The sequence below is a fragment of the Pantherophis guttatus genome, chromosome 6 (genome assembly GCF_059756535.1).
Source record: "Pantherophis guttatus breed Tessera chromosome 6, ASM5975653v1, whole genome shotgun sequence".
NCBI lineage: Eukaryota > Metazoa > Chordata > Lepidosauria > Squamata > Colubridae > Pantherophis > Pantherophis guttatus.
In genome coordinates this window covers 19,902,760-19,927,249 of record NC_142068.1, presented here as the reverse complement: position 1 = coordinate 19,927,249, position 24,490 = coordinate 19,902,760, and the positions used below count along the sequence as shown (strand labels likewise).

The 24,490-nt window shown below is 37.1% G+C and overlaps 1 protein-coding gene across 3 annotated transcripts in view; it reads right to left on the bottom strand.

Moving 5' to 3' along the window:
• The window catches only part of GOLIM4 (golgi integral membrane protein 4), a 72,759-nt gene that overhangs the window by 46,730 nt on the left and 1,539 nt on the right, over window positions 1-24,490 (bottom strand). For all 3 annotated transcript variants that reach the window (XM_034439035.3, XM_034439037.3, XM_034439038.3), the window contains exons 2-3: window positions 2,238-2,312; window positions 1,069-1,118 (exon numbers count right to left, since the gene is read on the bottom strand). In XM_034439035.3, the coding sequence (XP_034294926.1) occupies window positions 1,069-1,118; window positions 2,238-2,312 (125 nt within the window). The remainder of the gene's footprint in view (window positions 1-1,068; window positions 1,119-2,237; window positions 2,313-24,490) is intronic.

Genomic DNA, 24,490 nt, shown 5'->3' with positions numbered 1-24,490 from the left:
GGCATACAATTAAAAACTCCCCCATCGCAGGATTTATGCTTATTTTGAAAATTATTTTAACAATAGCAATAGCACTTAGGTTATTATACCGCCCCACAGTGCTTTACAGCATCTCTGGGAGATTTACAATGTCAGCATATTCCCCCAACAATCTGTTTCCTTATTTTACTGACCTTGGAAGGATGGAAGGTTGAGTTAACCTTGAGCTGGTAAGAATTGAACTGCAAGCAGTGGGCAGAGCTAGCCTGCAATTCTACACTCTAGCCACTGTGCCATCAAGGCTCCTAAATTTTCCATTTTAATAACAAATTTTTCTATTTCAGATGATACTTTTGAAAGTAATGTGGTATCACCTTGAACAACATTGTTCCTCCAGTTCAAGTATTCTTAGTGAGGCATCGATGTCTCTGAGGAAGCCTCATTTGTCATTTGCCAAACTCCACACCCCACCTGACTTTCTACATTTTTTTTTAATATAAAGCTATCGTGTTGTACAAAATCAAAGTACAAGCTTCCAGCATAATTCTTATTTCTAAAAATACAGCTGGGCTCCCAATGGGCCCTACATGCTTTTTCAGAAAATAAAAATTTTGGACAGCTGAAGACCAATATTTCCATTCAGAAATGTCTTCACCTGCCCTTCCCCCCCAAAAAAGTAAATTGTTAACTGGGGTTAACTTTATGAGAAAAGGGACAGTGGATCTGACAGGAAGCATTCTGGGAAAGGAGTATTACGTATTTGATTCCATTGTTCATGGGACTTGGGTAAAATCACTCCCTTCCAGCAGCTATTTTGCAAAAACACCAGAAACATTTTCAGAATTCCAAATTACAGTTGATTTGGTGACACACTCTAGATCATTTATCATATTTAAAAGCATCAATCCCAGTACTAGAGCCCTGGAAGACACCATTGCTTAAAATCCCTCCTTTTCAGGAAGTGACTATATATTTAAAGTTATTCAGAATTCAGACAATTAGATCTTATTCATTACACTTTGAATTTTCAAAGGCTTTGATAAAATCCTTACGTGCAGAAAAACTTATCAATTACTTCTGCTGACTTACCCTTCCTTTATTTAATGTTTCTTGTGCTTCTAATTTATAAACAAGAAAGTCTAAAATACAAAAATGAAAAGGGGAAAAATGAATGATCTTCAGGAACATATACATAAATAAAACCCCAGAATCACAGCTATTCTCTCTGGAGGCAACTCCAGCTCAAACTTCCTTTCACCATCAAGATTTCACACAGTAATTCAGCCATACACAATTTCTCTGCATTCAATTACCATATACCCTTGAGCGGTACCTGAGAACTGATAAATATGGAAACTGACTCTGCCTGTGGCAGAGTCCCCCCAAATTATGGCACTTGGCGCCAGTTAAAATCAATAGCACTTCAGTCATGATTAAAATAGATAACAACTAGGTTTAAAAGCAACTCATGCAAATTCATGGGATTTGAAGTGAGTGCATCAGATATCCAGGTACAGATAGTGTAATGTTGTAAATGCCGTACTGTAGTTCATTCACAAAGACACGTATCTAGTTATCCTTGTGTGTAAAGGAACTAATTTTCAGACTGTGAAGATTTTCAGTCATCCAGGTCATGGCTGTCCCAAAGGTGTTTTTTCAAGAGGCAATTGGACTTTCTGGTTTTTCTCTGAAGACGTTTTGCTTCTCATCCAAGAAGCTTCTTCAGCTCTTTTCAGTTTAGCTTTACTGAGAGATAAAATTCCTTAGTCTCTGGAAAAGGGCACAAATGACTAACTCAGCCCTCTGCTAGGCCTTTAGTTCAGTCTGCACCTGACTTTTCAATATGTACCCAGTCTTCAAACACCAGAATGTTCATTGTTAATTGGATTACTACATGCCTATTGTCATTTTTGGCAGAATAGAAATTCAGCCAGACTGAGTGATTAGCTCCATCCTGCTGAATGAAATATGTCTCTGCTTGCAGAGAAATTGTTGCAGATAAAATGGGTTTTATCCACTAGATGGTGGTAAGAAACCATAAAACAATCAGCTCTTATTTGCATAGCTGTGGAAATCTCACCCAACCACCACCACCAAGAGCATTCAAAAGCCTGTCATTTTTTTAAAAAGACAGTTTCAATCCAGGCCAACTTTAAAGGAGCATACCACCCTAAATTGCCTATCTGAATTCCTATCCTACAAACGTCATTTCTCCGCTGATAAAATCTTTTAAAATTCATCTGAAATGTAAATATTACCTTCTTTTGCTTTCTTATGTTCAAGCCTTTCTTTCTGTAAAGATTTTTCTAGTCTTGATCGATGTTCATACACCACTGAAAAAGAGGGAGAAATTGCAGGGAAATAAGTAGCTGTTCAACTAAAAAAGAAATATATATTTTAGGGATGGTAAGAATGAAGATTCCCAGCAAGTAGCAAGCATTTGGACAACGTTATCAAGGATCAGAAGGTAACTTAGATAGGCCAACCACACTACATCCCTGTGGGTGTTGGCAATTGAGCTTGACTCAAAGGTATTTTTACCTTTAAGAGCAATGAATATAAACTGTCAAGAGAAAAATATTTAAATGTTTTGAAAATGGGTGTGTGAGGGAACACGGAGGTATCAATAAAAATGCACGCACCAAGCAAAATATTATACACATTCAAGTTGATGCTTGAACAGACGATGGTGGATTGTACCTACAAAGTTAAATTGCTTCAGCTTGACATTCAAATTTACAGATAGTGGATATATGATGAAATTCAGTTCTCCAGAAATTGCACCAATTGTCTTTGCTTGTTTAGTGTATGGAGAACATTTCAAATGTGAAATGAAACACTCTCTCCAAACAACTGAGCTGGACTTCAAGCATTTCAAATTCCACTGTTTTCAGACCCCTATTGCTCAGGTATATATGTGTGTACACACATGCACATACAGAAGAAATCTCTCACCATCCTGAAAAAGAACAAAGATTATCCTTCGTATCCAAGAATCTGAACTCACAGCCTTGTTCAAAAGCTCTTTGACAAGTACCAAAGGGGTGAGGGTGGTGTTGTGACCTAGGCCCAAGTAGTTTTACCAGACACAATCAGTCCTAAACAAACATATTTTATTAGAACAGCTGAGGATTACTTCATTCTCAGCTTAGTCCAAATTAATTGCAAAACAAGTCCTTCAGAAAAAGTCCTTCGGCCTTATCGCAAACCTTTGTCTTCTTTGGCACCCTGCCAAAGGCTTTTCTTGACAAAGCCCCACGAAGTTCAGAAACAAGAGATGCTGACAAGAAACAAATGTAGCAATGTTGCTTTCCTACAAATAGCCCAAGAGTCTTTGCTGCTCTTTTAAGCCTTATGGGAGGGACCAATCATCTCCTGGCCTTACTCCCAAGTCGTCCTTTTTGCTTTAGCTGCTCTTGTCTTCTGGCATGCATGCACTAGGAACAGGCTCCTCCTGTTCCTCTGCCTCTCTGCTGTCCGCCTCTGGAGGCTCCGGAGTCTGCACATCGCTCCCAGATGTCCCTGGCCCCATCTCTGCCTCGACGCAGAGCCCTCGTCCGGGCCTTCCCTGACTCCAGGACTGGCCCATTGTCCTCCCCAGCCTCCTCACTGTCCGACTTTGTTGCCAGCTCCACAGGCTGCTGGTGGACCACAACAAGTGGGGAGCTAGGGAAGCTGGGGAGTGTGTGTGAAGCAATAAGCTTTGTTTTACACATTCTCCAGATCTCTTAACTTCCAGACTTCCCTGTAAAGATCATTATGACAAAAGGCAGTTAGGTTTAGAATTGCTCAGTGCATCTTGGAACCCTGGATAAGGCTTCAAACTCAGAACATTTTGCATTCTTCTTAGTTTTGCTAGATATATTTTGAGTGCAATTTATGGCATTATGGGCATAATGTATCCAGTATTTGTAACAGTACCTTCATCACTATTGGGCAGAGGTATTGCCCCATGTATGTAATGTCATAACATACTGGTATGTTAAAAGGGGGGGATGTCTCAGTTATGCAATGCTACTGCTCCTGGGATGGGAGTACCAGAGAAGGGACAAATCACTTCAAAATATATTGCATGTTATTCAATTTCAGGTTAGTATGATAAATGGACCCACCCACTATAGTTTATAAATCATGGTTCATGGCCCAGTGTTATCTGGAAATCACGTCAGAATAGATGGTTCTATAAACTGGGCTTAAAACAAACCAGCTCAGCACAATGTGTAAACCTATCCAAAACAGGATCATAGCTTACATTCAGGACTATTGATTGGGTCTGGCTGCCAATTCATTTCCAAGCCCTAATCAAAGGCTTGATACAGGCCTTTAAAGTCCCAAATGGCTGAATATTTGGATGAATGCATCATCCTATTGTTCTCCCAGTGTAAATGAAGTCAAGTGGATGTTTGCAAGGGAGAAGGTTTCGGATGTAGAAAGCTAGACAGGGAAGTTTATCTGGCACCCACACACACCCAACAATGACTTCTCAGAAGCATTTTTGTACCTAGGTTTTGAGTTCCTGAGTTCCTGTGGTGTATATAATTCATGAGAGTTGAACACTGAGCCCAGTTCAAGACTCATAGACTGGGAAAAGGAGACAAGAGCCTTGGTGTGTAACAGACTAAAGTGCTGTTAAGTAGCACTTAGCTGCCAGTTGCTTGCAATTACTGCGAGTTCAAATATCACTAGGCTCAAGGTTGACTCAGCCTTCCATCCTTCCGAGGTAGGTAAAATGAGGACCCGGATTGTGGAGGCAATAAGCTGACTTTGTATAAAAAAGAACACCGCTTAGGGGGGCCCAAAAGCTCTACTAAGCAGGTATATTCAAAAAGTATGAAGGCTATTGCTTAACGCATTGTAAGCCGCCCTGAGTCTCTGGAGAAGGGCGGCATATAAATCAAACCAATAAATAAATAAATAAATAAATAAATAAATAAATAAATAGATAGATAGATAGATAGATAAATAAATAAATAAATAAATAAATAAATAAATAAATAAATAAATAAATAAATAAATAAATTTTGAATGTGAAATATCCTGATTGAGAGCAGAACTTTTGCTTCAGTTCTGAAATGAGCTGTTGTTAAGACTTTTGAAATTTGAAGTAGAAATGTCTGGAGTTCAGAACAGTCTCCAAATGCTTGAAATGGCCCATTTTGCATTTGAAACACCATCCTGCATCAGTCCAGCGGTTTAGAACTTAAAATAAGATGTACTGAGCTCAAAACAGAAGGTTGGAAATTTGAAACTGTCTTAATTTGAAACATTCTTTACATTCCTAGAGAAAACAGAGTGTCAGCACTAGAGTAAATGCAGGCTGAAGTTCTCTAGACTATCCACTTAAGATGCAGAATTATCATATGGTTTCTGCTGTGTTGCTTTGATCTCTTGCAAACTATCCATTGTAGAAGACTGTGCTTCGTTCAAATTTTCCATATGACTCCAATGAAATTATGTAACTGCAGGTAGTGCAGATGAACTGGAGAAACAGGATATTACTACTAGTTTTACGAAAACTACTAATTTCCTTTGCAGAGGTCTAAATCTGCAAATCATTCTTACTAAAGAGATAAAGGCTAAAAGGAATGGAGCCTCTCATGCTTCTACAACTCTATTTCTTTATGTAAATTAATATAATCCTGTACCATTTCAAAGTCAAAACAATTCACTCAGTTCAGAGTTCTGAACTTCCAGCTAAAGACTCCTCAACGCAAAATGGAAGTTTTCAACTATATCATGAAAATATCATATTGATAAAAAATATCAGTAGCATAAAGCTAGATATATGATTCTAAAGGACCAATGTTATCAGAACATCATGGGGTACTTATAAAGAGAACTCTGAATGAACAAATAATATCAAAGTTTGGTGCCTTTTTAATTTATGTTAGTTATATACTTTTTGGGATTTGCCAAATAATTATCTAGTTCAAGTCAATTCAATTAAAGGGATAATTAGGGTCAGGGTCTTTAGTATTTCATTAAATGACCAGAGCAGATTTGGGCTAGCCCAGTCCTACATAAATTTCAAGACTTTGACTTATTACAGTAAAGTTCTGACCATGCAGATTTTTAAAGTCACACCATATTCTGTTCAAACAAAATATTTGAAAGCCTCTGCAAGCAAGACATTGATGGCTATCAGTCTGAAAACCATACAAAGCCATTTCTAGAACTCTGAGCATTCAACAATTCAGTTAAAGAAGAACAATGGAGGTGATCTGGAACAACAGTGTTTGTTACTGTTCTGTCAAAATCATTCCAAAAGCACAGCATAAACCCACACAGGAATTCATAAAGAAGGTCTAGGATCTGCAGGGCTCTCTTATCTTGCCTGAATGTTCACAACTCCATCATCAGAATAGCACTAGGTAATGATTCATGAAGAGCAAGAAGGCAGAAGCCACAGTTCACTTAGAAGAACTGTGATGTTCATCTTAACTTTTTCAAAAGGCTACTGGATTATCTTCAATACTTCTAAAGGAATATTCTATATATAGATGAGCCCAAAGTGAAAATTTTTGGCTCCACTGATGTAATGTATACTAGAACCCAAGCATTAAATTGCACAATAAGAACTTTATAACAAACTGTCAATTGTGGGGATGGTCATATCATGGTTTAGGGATGACATGCTTCTTTGGAACGGAAAGAACTTGTTATTTTTTTAAATATAATTTTTATTTAAAATTATAAAATAAGAAAATCTAAACTAACAGAACCAAATATAAAGTAGGGGGAAAGAAAGAAATCAAAGTAAAAGCAAAAAGTGCAAGGGAATTTTAAAAAAAGTTGAAGAAAATTAGATACAAAAGAAAAAAGATATAATGAAGTGGCTTCCAATACACTTCATAGCAATTATAACTACAAATATATATTTAAATTCTCTTCCTAAAATACCATTCTATTACTCTTCTTCCTATAATATATCTTACCTAATTACCAAAACCATAAATCACAAGTTGATTTTTTTTTCATTTTTACACAAATAGTCTTTAAGAAGTTACCACTCATCAATAAATGTAGATAGTACCTTTTCTATAATTAATGAATTTATCAATTTCAGCAAACACTGTTGACTTTACCAAAATAAATTCTTATTATAAAAGTCTGCTTTTTACTAAAGAATTTCACAGGTTATCTACCTATCAGCTGAAGTGCAAAGTGGATGATATATCCCAAATGTACAAGCATATCTAAACAGAGAACATAAAGAGTAAATTAAATGTTTTAGAGTAATCAAATCCAAATCCAGACCTAAATGCCCTTGAAATGTTGAAGAGGATCTGAAATGAATAGTTCATTTTAGAAAATCTTTAAAATGTTACTAGTTTGAAGCAGTTTGCTACTGAAAAGGGGGACAACATTTCTACATAGTGTTCTGAAATACTGTCCATCAGTTACAGGAAAACTTCAGTTAAAATTATTGCAGCAGAATATGGTGTAACTGTAATTCCTTGTGCTTTCAAACTGGCACATTACAAGTTAGACAAACGTTTGTTTCAACTTTGGTGTCATTTGTTCACTTTGATTCTATTTATAGATGAACTAACATGAAGCTCTAAATAACATTCAGTGAAAAATTCAGAAGGGGGCAAAATATAATAATAATTCACAGATCTTAAAATCTCTTTCTGTTGATTTCATGTTCATATTCCAGGCAAATTTGTAGCAGCACAAAGTTGTACTGCACCAAGGAAGATAGTGGTATGCAGATTCTACCTTTGTCCAATTTATGAAATACTACAAAATCTCTGACACATTTATAATGAGCTAAGCTTCTTGGAAAGTTTCTAAAGTTTGACATATATTGTACTTTATTGTCATATTTTTGATTTTCATTTTAATAGAGATTTCAATAGACAAGTATGAAACACTTCTTTCTTAGCCGCCCAGAAACTTTCTATTGAAAGTCCCTTCTAATTCTCTCTTCTCCCTAACAAACTAATGATTTATTCAAAAAGGATATTTATTCTGAGCACAGCACAAAATACAATATTGCTGCATTAACCTCTTTGCATGTACAGCTCATTAGATCACTACAGATTTAACAGAGTGCTGTAGATCGAACCTAAGAATTATTACATCTTTTAAAGATATTTTGTTAGGATAAGTCCTGAAATGCTTATGAATTTTGCTTGAGAATAAACACTTCTAAAATCAGTATTAGGTAGATGTATCTACTGCGTATAAGCTCCAAACCCTCACAAAAACAGAAACAAACAGGCCATCTATAAAAGCAGAATCTCTGTTTCCCCAAAATTTTCCACTTGGCAAAAAGAGCTCCTGAAAACCAAGAGCTTATTCATCCCTTTCGCATTCTCCTTTCTCCCTGCCACAAGGCATGGCCAAGTTGTTCAGCCGAAAGGACGCTGTTAGGAGCTTGCATGTTGTAAATTTCTATAATTACATTGCCATCTGAAAATCAGATATCAAACTTCACGGGGTAGATAAGATTTAATTTACTATTCCATATAAATTTAATGAAACGACATTCAAAATGATATGAGTTTTAGAAAAAAATAAACAAAAATAAGGAAAATGCAAGAAGGTTCGGTCTATTGGCTAGGAAGGCCTGATTCAGATCCTATGGGGAACAAACAGGAGGGTCTCTTTAAAAGGGGGCAATATGCTGTTTAGTCTTAGACACAGAAAATCTCAGACTAAGTCTCCAACATCTCCAGTTAGGGATGGAAAACTCTTTTCTGAAAGTAGACTAATACTGAACCAACTATCTGCCTCATAAAGTCCTGCTAGATTAGGGTTAGGGCAACGACCATCTTAACCCAACATTTTGTTTCTTTCTCAAGGTGGCTTCTGGTACACCTGAAAGTAAGACACGGAGATATATCTCCTTTTCATCACTGCTCCCCACAACTGGAATTTTGAGTCATATAGTTTAGAGGTACATAAACCTTTAAGACTGTCCTCCATGAAATTAGCTAATCTCTCTTTAAAACAACCCTAATTACTGCCCATCAGCACATTTTGTGCTAATGAAATTCACAAGTTAATAATTCAGTATGGGTTGATTTTGTGTGTTTGTGTGTTTGTGTTTGTGTGGGTGTGGGTGTGGGTGTAAAAACTCCTACCCTGTTTGTCACTTTTCCAAGAAAAACAAACTGGCAAACATTGAGCACAAATATGATCTAATAAGATTTATCATTACCTACTGACCCTGAAGTGAACAGGTTGAAAACAGTCTGGCAAACACTGAACACAAATATGATGTAATAAGATTTATCACTATTAAATAACCCTGAAGCAAACAGGTTTTAATTTAGCTCTGATTAAGCCCTCGTCCACTGCTTTCAAGAAAATGGAGTCCAAGTAGGTTTTGTTGACTTATTCCAAGGTACAAGGTTTCTAGGAGTTTGTAGCATTGAAAGAACATCTTTAGACCAATAAAGTAGGATTGATTGGTTGACTTTACTTTAGCAAGTGTATTTTAGAAGTATGTCTAGATCTATATTTTATAGGTTGGCAATCAGTTCTGAAACACATCTTTTCCAGCGAGACACAAAAGTGGTTTTTTTTAATGTTTATTTATTTATCATCATTGTAACTCTGCACAGTGCACAACAATAGTTTAAAAATATAAGAACAGTGAATACAAATATCTAAAAAACCCTGGTAATAAATATATAAATAATAAATCTATAAATAAATACAAAATACAAAATACCATGAAAATGGAAGAAGAATAAGAAATGCCCTCCTCAACAGTGCAGTCATCAAGCCAGGTCTCCAATTCCTTGGCCTGGTCACATATCCTGGTCTTGAGGATCTTACAGAATGTCAAAAGGGATGGGGCCAATTTAATTTCAGGGGGAAGGATGTTCCATAAAGTGGACGTCACAGCAGAGAAGGCATGTCTCCTGACACTCACCAAATGTAAATCACTGGCCAAGGGTACCCGTAGCAAGATCTCTGCAAGATCTGATGGGTCAGACTGCTATAAGCACCAAAATGTTGATAACCTACTTTCCCATGTGATATAATAATGAATCAACCTCTGCTACTGCTATTGTTTCTTGGCTCAGGCCTTCTTTGCAAAAGATTAGTGACAAAGACAAAACCTCAAGAAAGATGTGGTTGCTGCTATCTAAAAACGGTTACAGCCGGAATGCGGGTTTTATTGCAAGATAAAGGGGGAAGCAAAAAAAAACACCACCAGCCCTTAAGACCACAACTAGTTAAAGCTATCAATTTGTTCCCTTGGTGATAAAAGTTAATGACATTCAGGACAAACATTGGTTCCCATCTGTTTCTATTTTGGAACAGATAAAAGCAAAGAAAATCAGGCAGCTTGATTGGCAGACCTAATACTTCTTTCTACGAAATCTATCTATCTATCTATCTATCTATCTATCTATCTATCTATCTATCTATCTATCTATCTATCACTTATCAGCTATCTATCACTTATCCACCTATCTATCCACCTACCTATTCACCTCCCTATCCATTTTTTTATTGACCTCTCTGTCTCTCTCTCTCCCTATCTCATCTATGATTCAAATCGTCATATGAAGTGTTTTGCTAAATTAAGCAAAATTAAGCAAGAGCCTGAGTGGCGCAGCAGATTAATGCTACTGTTAAAGGTAGTATTTAGCTTCCAGCTGCCTGCAATTACTGCAAGTTCAATTCTTACCAGGCTCAAGGTTGACTCAGCCTTCCATCCTTTCTAAGGTAGGTAAAATGAGGACCCGGTTTGTGGGGGCAATAAGCTGACTTTGTATAAAATATACAGAGGTATGAAGGCTATTGCTTAATGCCTTGTAAGCCGCCCTGAGTCTCCAGAGAAGGGCGGCATATAAATCAAAATAAAATTTTTAAAAAATTAATCACAATAATAAATGACATGTGAAAACATCAACTTTTCACTTTTCAATTTAACTTAAATGTTTAAAATAATAAAGAGCTGAAAAGCACATGTTTACTTGGTCTTCTGAAGCCCTGAATTCAAGTTTAAAAAGACAAAATCTACCCATTAGAGGGTAGAGATTGGTGGAGAATTGTTCAAAAGTCTTCTCAAACGGAAAAAGTTTTTTTGTCCCACGCAATTGAGAGTTTCTATGAAATTCTTTTAGTGTTTTTTAACGGAAATGGGAAGATACTTAAAGACTTGTTTCTTAATTTTCTATTTGCCATTACTCCAAAGCATTACACTAACAACCTACACTTCCCAAAGAATAAGAACAAGTTGCTCACCACTACTTCCCCACATTTAACCGAAATATGGAAATTTACTGTGGCTATAGGTTTCTTTTCTTTTCTTTTCTTTTCTTTTCTTTTCTTTTCTTTTCTTTTCTTTTCATGTTTTATTTGTTTTATTTATATAACATTCAATTTCCATCAAACACACACCCAGTGTGTGATCTGGATACAGTTAATTTTAAACAATCATAATCCACATATTTGTGTCAGCATTCTGATGCTGCCATAAAAAGATGAGGCTTGACTTTTCACCTACTTATTTTCTCTGTAGATAATAACCCCTAGGAGATGGGACGGGAGGGGGGAACATTCCTGTGGGGTGAGGTCAGAACCTGGGGAGACTGACTTGGAAGATGGCCAATGAGAAGTTGAGAATTGGGGAACGGAAAGGGAAGGGTTTGGGGGTCAGAGGGTTAGTATCGGCTACGACGAAGTCGTAAAACAATTTGTTTTAGTATTCATCACCATAATATTAATAATATAATAATATAGTTACAATACTTAACATCATCTTCTTTAACAACTCTCCACATTAACATTTCCTCTTTTTATATCCTCCTTTCTAACTTCTGTTTCTAGCCATTAATAGAATATGTCCCATATCAAAAAATAATCAGTTTCTTCTTTATCCTTAATAGTGAGCATTAATCTATCCATTTCTGCACATTCTAATATTTTCTTAATTACATTCCTCTCAGACAGAATCTCATCATTTTTCCATTGCTGTGCAAATACAATTCTAGTTGTGGTTAATATATGCAAGACCAGATATGTAACCTTTTTATCATATTTTTCCGGTAGAATGTCTCATGTTTTTCCGGTAGAATGCTTATGTCTATAGGTTTCTGAAGAGATAGGATATTCATATTTGGCACCGTGGCTACTTTTTCATTAAACCAAGCATAAGAATACCACAATCCTTCTAGGAGTATTTTAGCAAAGTTTTTTTTTTTTTCTTTGAAACAAATGTCAAAAAGAGATTCTCTTTAATTAAGAAAACTCATAGACTCTTTTTTTAAAGGATATTTTCTGTTCAGCACTATTAAAATAGCATCCTACTGAAGGCTTAAATGTCAGTTCTGACTGCCTAAATTCATTAAATTCTGGCTTTTAAAAATAAGCAGCACAGTAAGCTCAAGACATTACCACGTATTTATTCCCACTTTGCTCTGCTCGTGTGAAGAAAAGAAAAAAGCAAAAAAGCCAAAGTTAATTATAACTTCCCAGTTCATTTCAATGGAGATATGTGGGATTAGACCAGTGATGGCAACCTTTTAGACACCGAGTGCCCAAACTGCGCACAGGTGCATGCCCAAACTGCAAGGTGTGCATGCACAGACATATGCGGACATGTGCATGCACAGACATGCGTGCGCATGCACAGCAGAGACCCGAAAACCAGCTGGCTGGCAAGAGGCGGGGCATTCCAACACCGGCAGTGCAGCAAGAAGTAAGATCTTTTTCTTTTGTAAGCTTCTGTTTCGTCGTTTGTAGAGAAACAGAAGCTGACAAAAGAAACGCCATGGAGATCTGACCTGGGGCGATGGCGTGCATGCCAGCAGAGAGGGTTCTGCATGCCACCTCTGGCACGCGTGCCATAGGCTCACCATCACGGGATTAGATTATGAAAAGACTATCAGTACAAGCCTCATCTTAAAAACTGTTGGACAAATTTCATCTTCTCTTGGGAGAACATTCAGTGTAATGGCGTTTATTTTAGTTACTTGCACATCAGGAGTTTTCAAGAAATTATCTTTTCTAGGATTTTCCCATGTATTGATGTCAAGCTGATTGGTCTGTAGTTCCTGGTTGCATTCTTTTCCCCCATTTTTGGAAAATTGGACCACAACGACACTTTTCCAGTCCTCTGGTACTTCCCCCATGCTCCAGGATCTTTTGTAAGGATCACTAACAGAGGGTAGAGCTAGAAGAATCAACTCTTCAGTTTGTGTCATTGTAACTTGAAGTTTTACTCCTAGTTTCATTCCTTTTAGCAGCCATCCGGAAATAGGAAAATCCTATTTATAGCAGCTGTTTCATGTCAACTTCCAAGATCAGGGTTACTAAACATGAGCTGCAAATATCCAAGCAACTCTAGATTCAGATTTCTTTGAAAGCTTTTGCTGCCACTTCATAGTTGTGTTGATTGTTGCATCCCAAATCTGGTAGCAATATCCATTACAGAATCAATCCCTGGCTTTAAATGATGGCTTGTTTCTGATATAACACATCTACACAATATACAGATGCATCCAAAAGTATTGGTATCCCTCCGTTTCTTCTCTATTTTCCCAATTTGCTGTGAAATCATTTGAAACCGATTCAAGTGTATAGCATCTGCCTTTCTTTATTCTATAGTCCATAGAGCAGACACATTGCTTTTGATGTCTGATTTAACATATTCTTGTAAACAATAAAGCAAATGAAAATGTCATTCCTGTGCTATAAAACTCATCAGGGAGTAATCTCAACAATTTGCTCTGTTGGAATTGAATGTTTTGTAATTAGTCATGCTTGTGATGGCAGTTAGTGCTTATTACACAGTCAATAAATAACTACTTGTCTCTTCTGTAGGGTTTGGGTCTTCTGTGAGCGATAACTTTCCACTGATTGTAGAATCAGAAAAAAAAAAAAAAAAAGAAAAGATCACCTTAGTCCAATACTCTGGAAAGTGCTGGAAAACCATTTCAACCATACATGAAAGATGGTTGTCCAGCATCTTCTTAAACATTTTCAGAGCACACCTTCCATAAGTAGACTGTTCCATAAGCACACCTTCCATAAGTAGACTTCCATAAAGAGCCTTGGTGGCGCAGCAGACTAAAGCACTGTTAAGATAACACCAGCTGCCTGCAATTACTGCAAGTTCAAATCTCACCAGGCTCAAGGTTGACTCAGCCTTCCATCCTTTCGAAGGTAGGTAAAATGAAGACCCGGTTTGTGGGGGCAATAAGCTGACTTTGTATTAAAAAGAACACCGTGTAGGGGGGGCCCCGAAAGCCCTACTAACCAGGTATATACAAAAGTATGAAGGCTATTGCTTAACGCATTGTAAAGCGCCCTGAGTCTCCGGAAAAGGGCGGCATATAAATCGAACCAAAAAATAAATACAGTTTTGGCTGTTAATAGGTTTTTCATATTTAAGTCACCAGGTATCAGTTGAGCTTATGCCTGTTATTTCTAGTCCTAATTCCAAAATGTGTTCTTTTCTGCAGGGTATTTTGATCCTAAAGGCAAGAAACAGTGGGACTTGGACTTTCCACATCAACTGCACCACCTTCTCTGCATTGTACATCTCTTTAGGTGAGGTCTTGTCAGCGGTTTCACTCCATGTTGCTCAGAAAGAATCATAGAGATGATTGTATAGCTAGACAGGATTAATGTTAATATATGTTTTAACTCTTCTTAACTCCATTAGTACTTGCTTAATCAAAAACATAAGATGTAAATTGAAAAAAATAAAATAAATAAGTTACTCCTGTTAAGTTACTATTGTTAAGTACACATAGCCTTTTAAAAATTTATTTATGATGTTAAGCTATTTTCTGGATGTACTGTTGGATTGTACACATCAAACTTTAAGTCAGCCTTTCACGATCAAGTCTACTGCAGACAGACTATTAGGCATTAGGACAAATCAGGGGTGAAATGTAAAATTTGTTACTACCGGTTCTGTGGGCGTAGCCAACTTTTTTTTTTTTAACTTTTCGAAGCATTTTTTCTAATGCTTTGAAAAGCCTCTGCCGATCAGGCAACTCAGCTGGGATCATCAGAGAGGCTTTTTAAAAAATACCTCTCTGCCGATCAGAAAACTCAGCTGGGATTGTCAGAGACTTTTCAAAGCATTTTTTTTAACCACCTCTTTGGCTAAGAGGTTACAGAAAAAAATGATTTGAAAAGCCTCTGACAATCCCAGCTGAGCCATGCGATCATCAGAAACTTTTTTTTTTACTTTTAAAAGCAAAGTCGGAAGAGGTTGTAGAAAAAATGCTTTTAAAAGTAAAAAAAAAAAGCCTCTGATGATCGTGCGGCTCAGCTGGGCATGGTGGGGGGGAGGCAGGGATTTTTGCTACCGGTTCTCCGAACCACCCACCGCCATCGGTACCGGATCAGGTGATCCGGCCCGAACCAGGAGCATTTCACCCCGGTACAAATACATTAGACAAAAGAATTTGTCTAATACAATGCAAAAGATTATTTTACTGTTGGAGACTTTCAGATGCAACAAACAGAAATTGAAAAACATTAAAGGACATCACAGTATAATTTTAGGATGCTGATTCACAAAACAAAAAAATTATTTATAAATGTTTCTGTTTTGAGACACAGACTTAAAGACAACCTCCAACTTTCCTTCAGTCTTATTTTTAGGTAGACGTTAACTCCAGTCTAATACTAGCTGACTGATTTTATTTGAAACATGGTGTGGTAATTGTCTAGACCTTACATGCTATCATATTTATTTTAGCTAGTCTGGGCAGGCATTTTTTAAAATTCTTCCTCAAGACCAAGGACTTAAATAGGAGTGTTTCCTATTTAAAACCGTGTAGCGTGCTGAGCTAACATTCCAGTGCTCCAAAATTACATCAGTATCCATTTCACAAAAGAACAAGTGGTAAAACCAGACTGGAAAAAAACATAACTATTTATAGAGAGGCATTTTTTAATTACAATCTTGCATGGAATTATATATGCTTAACAGCTATTATCTTAATTCCACTGAAGTCTGCAAAAATTGGGCATGACATCATACCTTTTCAGTTCTTCTCTAATAATGTACTCACGTCTTGGTAAGACATAAACAAGAAGAAATACTATTTACCCTTCTGCAGGCAAAACATGCTCTATAGTTAGAGAAAGTATATACGTTTTTGGGAGGTGAAAATGCCATTAAAAACAATCCCAAGTCAAGCTCTTACAAATAGCTATACATATTTCAGAAACTGTGGAATGGAAGATGTCTGTGTATACAGAACATATTGGCCAGTGATTGTGGGAATAACAAATCTGCATCCTGTCTCTACTTTCAGAGGTGTGTTATTATATATAGTGCTTAAATATTCCTCTTTAAAAACAATAAGAAAATTCAACTTTCTTGGACGTTGAAAGTTTTGGAAGGATATATAAACTGAAACAACAATCAATTAACCATGCCAGGTGTGCAAATTGCCAAACTTTGGGAGGTCACACACATTCCACCAGTGAAAAAAAATACAATATGGTGCAATTTATGTGAATGTTATTCCTTTCTTTTATGATATTTGCTTATTTCTGCCTCTCTATTTCGACTATTAGTCTGGAACATTTCAAATTTTAAAAGATAGTTTGAAACTGCAGTATTTGCAGGGAGATTTTTAGAAAATCAAGATAGTGGTCATTTCTATGCGACTGACAATTCACCCCCTTTTTTACACACAGTGTGTATATATAAAAAGAGGCAAGGCTTTGATTGGACAATTAAGACTACCCTCTTGATTTTTTTTAAAGCTTCCCCCAACACTGCCTTGAGAACATCTCTGGCTTGAAGAATGACACAATTTAAGAAGTAAATATTTATTAATATCACAATTTTAAGAAAAAGGAACCTCTGCATTAGGGCCATATCCGGAGCCCAAGAACCCATGCCTGAGGAACATCTCCAAGCCATTACCCTTCCTTTAAGAGTGTACATGAACAGGACTACCTACATCAGGGGTGTCAAACTCAATTTCATTGAGGGCCACATCAGGGCTGTGGTTGATTTTGGGGGGCCAGGTGGGCATGGCCGACTGGGTGGACGTGGCCAGCTTGACACCACTCCCCAAACTGCTGGCATGTTTCCTCTTTGCATTGGGTAGACCAGGATAGCCCCGCGGGCTGGATCCAACCACATTGCGGGACAGATTTGGCCCACGGGCCTTGAGTTTGACACCCCTGACCTATACTATCATTCATAAAATAGCATAAGGTTACAGATGATTCTCAATTTACAATCATTCATTAAGCAACCATTTGAAGTTATAACAGCACTGAAAAAAGATTTGACTGGTCCTCACACTTATAACCATCATATTTCCCCATAGTCATATGATTAAAATTTGGGGTGCTGGGCACCTGGCATATATTTACAATGTTTGCAGTGTCCTGGGGTCATGTGATCACCATTTGTGACCTTCCCAGGTGACTTCAGACGAGCGAAGTCATTGGGGGAAGCTGGGAATGATTCACTAAACAACTTTCTTGCCTAGCAATGGAAAATCTGGTTCCAGTTGTGGTCATAAGTTGAAAACTAGCTGTATTGTGAACTGAGTGGTCATTTTAACAAGCCAGAGTCAAAAAAACCATTCATGATTTAGCACTATGAATGAACTAAGACCCAGAAATGCTAACTAGGAAGCAGCTGTACAAATACACAACAGCCAACCATTAACAATAGTCCCTGACGCTTCTAAAAATAAACCTACATATTAGTACACACATAACTGGTTATTATTTTAGTGTGACCCCAAACTGAAAAAAAGAATCTAATTCATTGTAACCCAAGTTTTCTCAATGGTAGATAGCATTCCTCTCCTACTGAGCTTTCCGCGGGTATAGCAGAATACACCCTTGGTTTTTGTGCTGTCATCCAGAACAGATGTTTGTGCTTAAAACATTCCTGCTGCCTCCTCTCCCTGCTCCACAATCCTCATTATCCTCAACTTATTAATGTGAACAAAAGAGACAAAGAGCGCTAACCAACCCAAAAGGAAACACAGAGAATTGCAAGAGGACTATACAATGCTCATTATTCATCACCTGATGACTGCAACATTCTTTGATCATTTGCAAATGAAAGACATCTGTATGACTTTTTGTCAACAGAAAGTCAAAGACAGAATTCTTGAATTGGAGCACAAGCAGGGTGGATAAAAATCAATGATTTTTTAAAAAAAATAAAAAAAAAATCAGATTTTTTTGATTTAAATCGGATTTTTTTGATTTAAATCGAATTTATTTTAATAAAAAACTTTTGAGGCAAATATCTATCGTAAGATAGTTTTCTATTTAAGATACATAAATAATTTAGTTTATTCAGCATGAAATGGAGCTTAGTTATGTAGCATGAGGCTGTATTTTCTGCAACACTGGGACTATCGGTGAGTCAACAGTGGGTCAAAGGAGTAGCAGAGATGACAGTTGCTCTTTAAAAATTATGATTTAAATCGAGTTGATTTAAATCAAGCCTTTTTACCAGTGATTTAAATCATGATTTAAATCGTGATTTAAATCAACTCGATTTAAATCAAATCCACCCTGAGCACAAGTCATAATCTCAAACAGTGGGTGTTGGTGGGTCTTTTCTCTACCATAAACACATTGAAGCATAGTTGGAAAAGTGATCCACACATACACACACATACCTCCCTTCCCAGAATTTTAGCTTCCTATTTGTCGGAACAGAAGATTCAACAGAGCTTGGATGAGACTTTACCTAATGTATTCAGATTACATATTAACGGATTATCTCATGAATACCTATTCAAATAAACTGCTCTGTGATCCATGATCTTTTTCCTCTTGACCGACCACTATGGTGCAATGGCCCTGTGCGCTTATTTTGCTATGAAAATACCACCGTTGGCTCCAAAAATAGCAACTTGCCAAAGTTTCCTGTAACTAGGAAAAAAAAAAAAAAAAACAGGAGAAAGGACTGGTAGTTTTCCAGATTGCCAAGAACAAATCGGTAGAAGCAAGCTGACATGTTGAATTCTAACCTTGTACGGGGACAGGATGTTCGTACTCGGCAACTGCTCTCCAAATACGTTCAACAAACATGCCAAGCTGCCAGAGTGGTCCATCTGCCACATTGTCGGTTTCTAGCCAAAATATCTGTTTCATCACTTGGGGCACAGTAGTTGGCTTGTACAGGTCTGCCAGTTTTCAATAATCCTAGCGTGTTTCAACCTGGGGTGTGGGAATACAGCATATATTCTATTCTAGTATATAGTACACCCTATGTAAAATATATAATAATTATTTTTTAATAGTATATTTCATACATGCTTAGACATATGCTTGAACAAAGAACAACCACTCAAAGAACGGGCATATATCTTCTATGCTCCCAAATATAATTTCAGCATCTTTTCTCATTGCCCCATCAGAGCCTGGTTCGGAGGAGGAGTTGGAAACGGGACCATCTAGCAGGCATGGTACGTCTCCCTTGGCATGTTTGGAGAGGCCAGTAGCTGAGGACGATGCTGTCCCAGGCCCCTCAGGCATTGGGGGGAGGTGGTGGACCGGATGAAGAGCTGTCTGCCTGCACAGACACAGGGGAGGATCGGCTGATGACAGGAAGTGGTGCTGATAGACAACAGATCTCCTCTGATGAGGAACAGCTGCCTCATCCATTCCCTCCAAGGGGTACAGAGAGCAGAGTGTAGGCAAGCTCAGCGAAGGGCTGCAAGTCTACTTGCCCCACTCCTCCTCACAAGGAACACCTGGAGTGGAGTGACTTAAGGAGAAGTCATGGAGAGTTAGTCTTTGCCAGGAACAATGGTTTGTTTTGGCTGATACTACCCCGGCTTTGACTCGTGCCTTTTGCCTTGCCTTGCTTTGAAGACTGTTTTTCGCCTCTTGCTTTGCCTAGCCTTGAGGACTGCTTTTTTTTTTTTTTTTGGTCTTGGACCTTGCCTTTTGCAAGGACTGCTTTTGGCCCTTTGCTTTGCCTTTAGGACTGCCTCTTGCCTTGTCTTTGCTCTGTCTTTGCCCTGAGGACTGCCATTTGTTGTGTGCCTGGACTCTGCTTTGTGGACTCGCTTAACCAGATTAGCTTGCTTAGACTTGGAAACCTGGACCTTGCCCTGTGAGCATGCCCCTACTTTGTGGACTTTACTTGTGTCCTTTTTATGATAACATCGACTCTCCAAAATCTTTAAGATGTTGATGATCTCATTTTAGAGATTGACTGCAGTAGCATACAAAATTCTTTTACCATACTTGTCTTAAGCAAGAGCTTGTCTAAGAAAGACAAAATGACCTAACATTATTATCTCATGGAATTCTAGTAATTTTAAAATTATGTTTGTTTAATTCTAAGGTCTTGCAGATGTGACATAGGAATGTTGCCCGTGCCCTACTGCCAATCTACACAATCAGGTTGTCAGAACTAAGTCAGAAAACATCATTCTTATGAAGCATGTATGTCTATGGATGGTTACATTAAAAAAAATTGAAAACTCATGGATTAATTTTTTAACTGGATTGCAATAGAAACTGATGTAATAATTTTCAGATCTACTAATAACTAAATTAACTGAGATTCTGAATGCAATGTTTTTGGAAAAACAACTGTATGCCATATATATATAAAGGCTGAAAATTACTATAGTTACTAATATGGCTCTAATAATTAATGCTTTAACAATATTAATTACTGTATGTTGTGACCTTCAAAAATGCATTTCCAATATTCATCTCCAACACAATTGATTTTCACAAGATGGGATATCAATGTTTATATCCATTATGTCAGTACTAAATGGAAATTCCAATATCCCAATTCCAAAATTCCAGTGTAATTATGCTTTTAGATTCCACTTCTCAACATTGCTTTATGGAACATTAATTCTCACAAACGCATTAGAGATTAACAATCTTTCATTATAGCATCATGTCATTAGCCAGCAAGCAAAATTGATCACTAGAACCATATTTTTCCCCAGCAGATTGACTTGGCTTAAATACTTCAGGAAATCTGGATGAAATCTTATTTCAATATACCTCTTTTTAAATGGCTAAATATCTGATGATTCACAATTATAAAACATGTATTTATTTCATTAATTGGAACTCGTAATCTCATAAATTCTAAAGTAATGATGCAATAATGATGCAGGAGCCTTGGTAGTACAGTGGTTTAAAGCACCCTGTTATTAAGACCAGCTGCCTGCAATTACTGCAGGTTCAAATCTCGCCAGGCTCAAGGTTGACTCAGCCTTCCATCCTTTCTAAGGTAGGTAAATTGAGGACCCAGTTGTGGGGGCAATAAACTGACTTTGTATAAATATACAAAAGGATGAAGGCTATTGCTTAGCACATTGTAAGCCGCCCTGAGTCTCCGGAGAAGGGCGGCATATAAATCAAATTAAATAATAATAATAATAATAATAATAATAATAATAATAATAATAATAATAATAATAATGTATTATACATCTAAAAATATATGCATGTTTATTCACATATCTGATTCAATTTAACAAGCCTTATTTTTGGGCAGCTATGTATAATGGATCCAGTCTGCAAATATTTGGAGCAATAACCCTCACGTGGTTTAAACACGCAAGCCAGAATAGAGGAAAATTGGAGATTAACAAAATCTGAAGAGGAATATGTTATTAATCCCTAGTGCAAAATATTATGCAAATGTCAGTAACTCACAACTTGATCACTCAGTTGGTCTACTGCAATAGATTCTACTTGGGCCTACCTTTGGAGATTACCTGGAAGCTACAGCTGGTACAAAATGTGACAGATTATTGCTAGACTAATCCTTGCAAGGTAAAATAACACCTATATTGAAGTTGCTTCATTAGTTGCTTGTACATTTCCAGGATCAAATCAATGGGTCACTACTTTTAAAGCCTTTTGTAATGCAGCAATGGGCAGTATCAGGTGTAGTCTTGTCAGACTTGGATTGCTGGTCTGGTTCAATAATCTAGAGAAGGCCTCGTGAGGTGCATAGAGTGTAGACAATGTCGCAAGCTTTTTCTATTGTAGTCCCCAAAAGTATGTGTCACCTCCCCCTTGTCGACAGTCCAAAACAATTTAATCCATTTATTTCAATGAGCCCTAGCTGATTCAAAACATTTCCTTCTGTTTTTGATTGGAGTATTATTGTTAAGTTTTTCTTTTTCTTTTTTAATTCCTTTTTGCTATGGTATGCTACCCAGAAATTCTTGCAATTGGGGCAGGTTCCAAGTACTATCAAGAAATAGAGCTTTAAATTTGAATTATAGGTCACCCTATGTAATTCTCAAGTTGGGCAGCCTCCAAATTAGATAGATAGATAGATAGATAGATAGATAGATAGATAGATAGATAGATAGATAGATAGACAGATCAATCATCAAATTTAAGATTGCCCATAAAGCCACTCAGCAGCTAGTTGCTAAACTCCCATATCTAATGCCTGTCCAGGATCATCATAAAAATAAAACAAAGGAAGAAGAGATGGTTATTACCCCCACCCCCACCCCAGCCTCTGAAGTTATTTAAAAGCCCCTACTTTTTGCACATCTGACTTCAGCTTTGACACATCTGGTTTCAGAGAAACAAGATTCCTTAGTTTAAAATAAACCAACTCTCATCAAAATGCTACTTCTCTTCAATATTTGGAAGGCAGCCTCTAGGGCACTTACACATAGTGGATTCAGAAAACATAATAAATCCAGGTTTGGATTTAATTGTACTTATTGAATGAATTTGCCAACCTAGCAGTTTAAAAGCACTGAAACCCGAGTAGATAAATATATACTACTCCAGTGGGGGTAACAGCACTCTGTGATGTCATGCTGGCCACATGACCACGGAAATGTCTTCAGACAGCACTGGCTCAATGGCCTTGAAATGGAGATGAGTATAGCCCCCTATAGTGAGCAATGACTAGTGGAGTAAAATCCACAGGACCTACTTTACCTTTTTATTTAATGAATTACAACTGGGTAGATTTCTATAACGTATCAAACCACAATTCATTATTCACAATAGCAAGGATCAAATAAACTTAAAAATAAAGTTAAATTTAACAGAATGGATGACATGAGAAACAAACTGATCTGTTTCCCACATTATTTGACTGTTGATTTTGGCCAAATAAAATTTTATATATTTAATTTCTTCTGAGGATCCTCTTAAACATTTTTCTGCAAATTTTAGCTTCTACATTTTTTTACAGCATGCTAGTTCCAAGATCACTAACTTTTGTGTCCCTGAGAAATCTGTATTATCCAGAAAGTATAGGGACAGCAGAAGAGGGAGGGAGAGAATACAGGTAGTCTTTGACTTAAAATAGATCATTTAGTGACCATTCAAAGTTACAACAGCTCTGAAAAATGTGATTTATGATAATTTTTCACATTTAAGACCGTTGCAGCATCCCTATGGTCAAATAATCAAAATTCAGATGCTTGGCAACTGGTTCATATTTATGATGGCTGCAGTGTCCCGGGGTCATGTGATCAGCTTCCAACAAGAAAAGTCAATGGGGAATCCAGATTCACTTAACAACCATGTTAGTAATTTAACAAATGCAATGATTCACTCAACAACTGTGGCAAGAAAAGTTGTAAAATGGGGCAAACTCATTTAAGAAATGTTTCACTTAGCAACATAAATGTTGGGCTCAGTTGTAGTCATAACTCGAGGACTACCTATACACTGGTAATGGTATCTACTTGGATAATGAAACGCTTGCAAGCAAACAACCAAGCTCTGAGAGCACTAAAGACTGCAATATATAGATGTATATTTCATAAGAAGAGAATATTCAGCAACAAAGATGTTGTTCTCTATCAATTAAGCATTTTGGCATCATTTAATTATAACAATTCTTCAGCAGATGGCAGCACCTAGTCTGCCTTGACTGATCAGAAAAGGTATGCTTTTTCAACACTGCTTGGCGCTACAAGACATTTGAATAGGAAATAGCTTAGCAATTTTTTGAGGTTGGCTGGACTATAAAGTAAAAATAAGAAAGCAGTTGCAAAGTATTCCTATTATGTGTCCAGAATACTGCATGAATACAGTTTCAAGAAGTCAAACTCAACTTGAAAGCGTCTTTTACCTATTAAAGAAACTACGTTAGCTAATTAGTGCTAATCAATAGCAATTCTTACACAATACAGAGATAATTTAAGGACTTGTCTATTGTAAGATATGACAGTTCTCAAGATGATTCTAAAAGAGAATCTAGATTTCCAGATGTTACTGATTCCATTGTCATTTTCAAGTGGAACTAAGAACACAGTGAACACTTCAAAAGATTGACCTGACTTCTGAATTATGTCTATCAAAGGCTATTAGATACAGTTTGCTACATGGAATTTCACTAGCCAACAACTCTACTAATGTTAAAGAGTAACAAATTAGAACTTGGCAGAAAAAAACTAATTTGTAAACCAACAGACTTTGTGCACACCCAACCAAAAATTGGGTGGCCTGGTGCCTCAGCAGACTGATAGCATTGTGATTAACACCAGCTGTCTGCAATTACTGTAAATTCAAATCTCACCAGGCTCAAGGTTGACTCAGCCTTCCATCCTTTCTA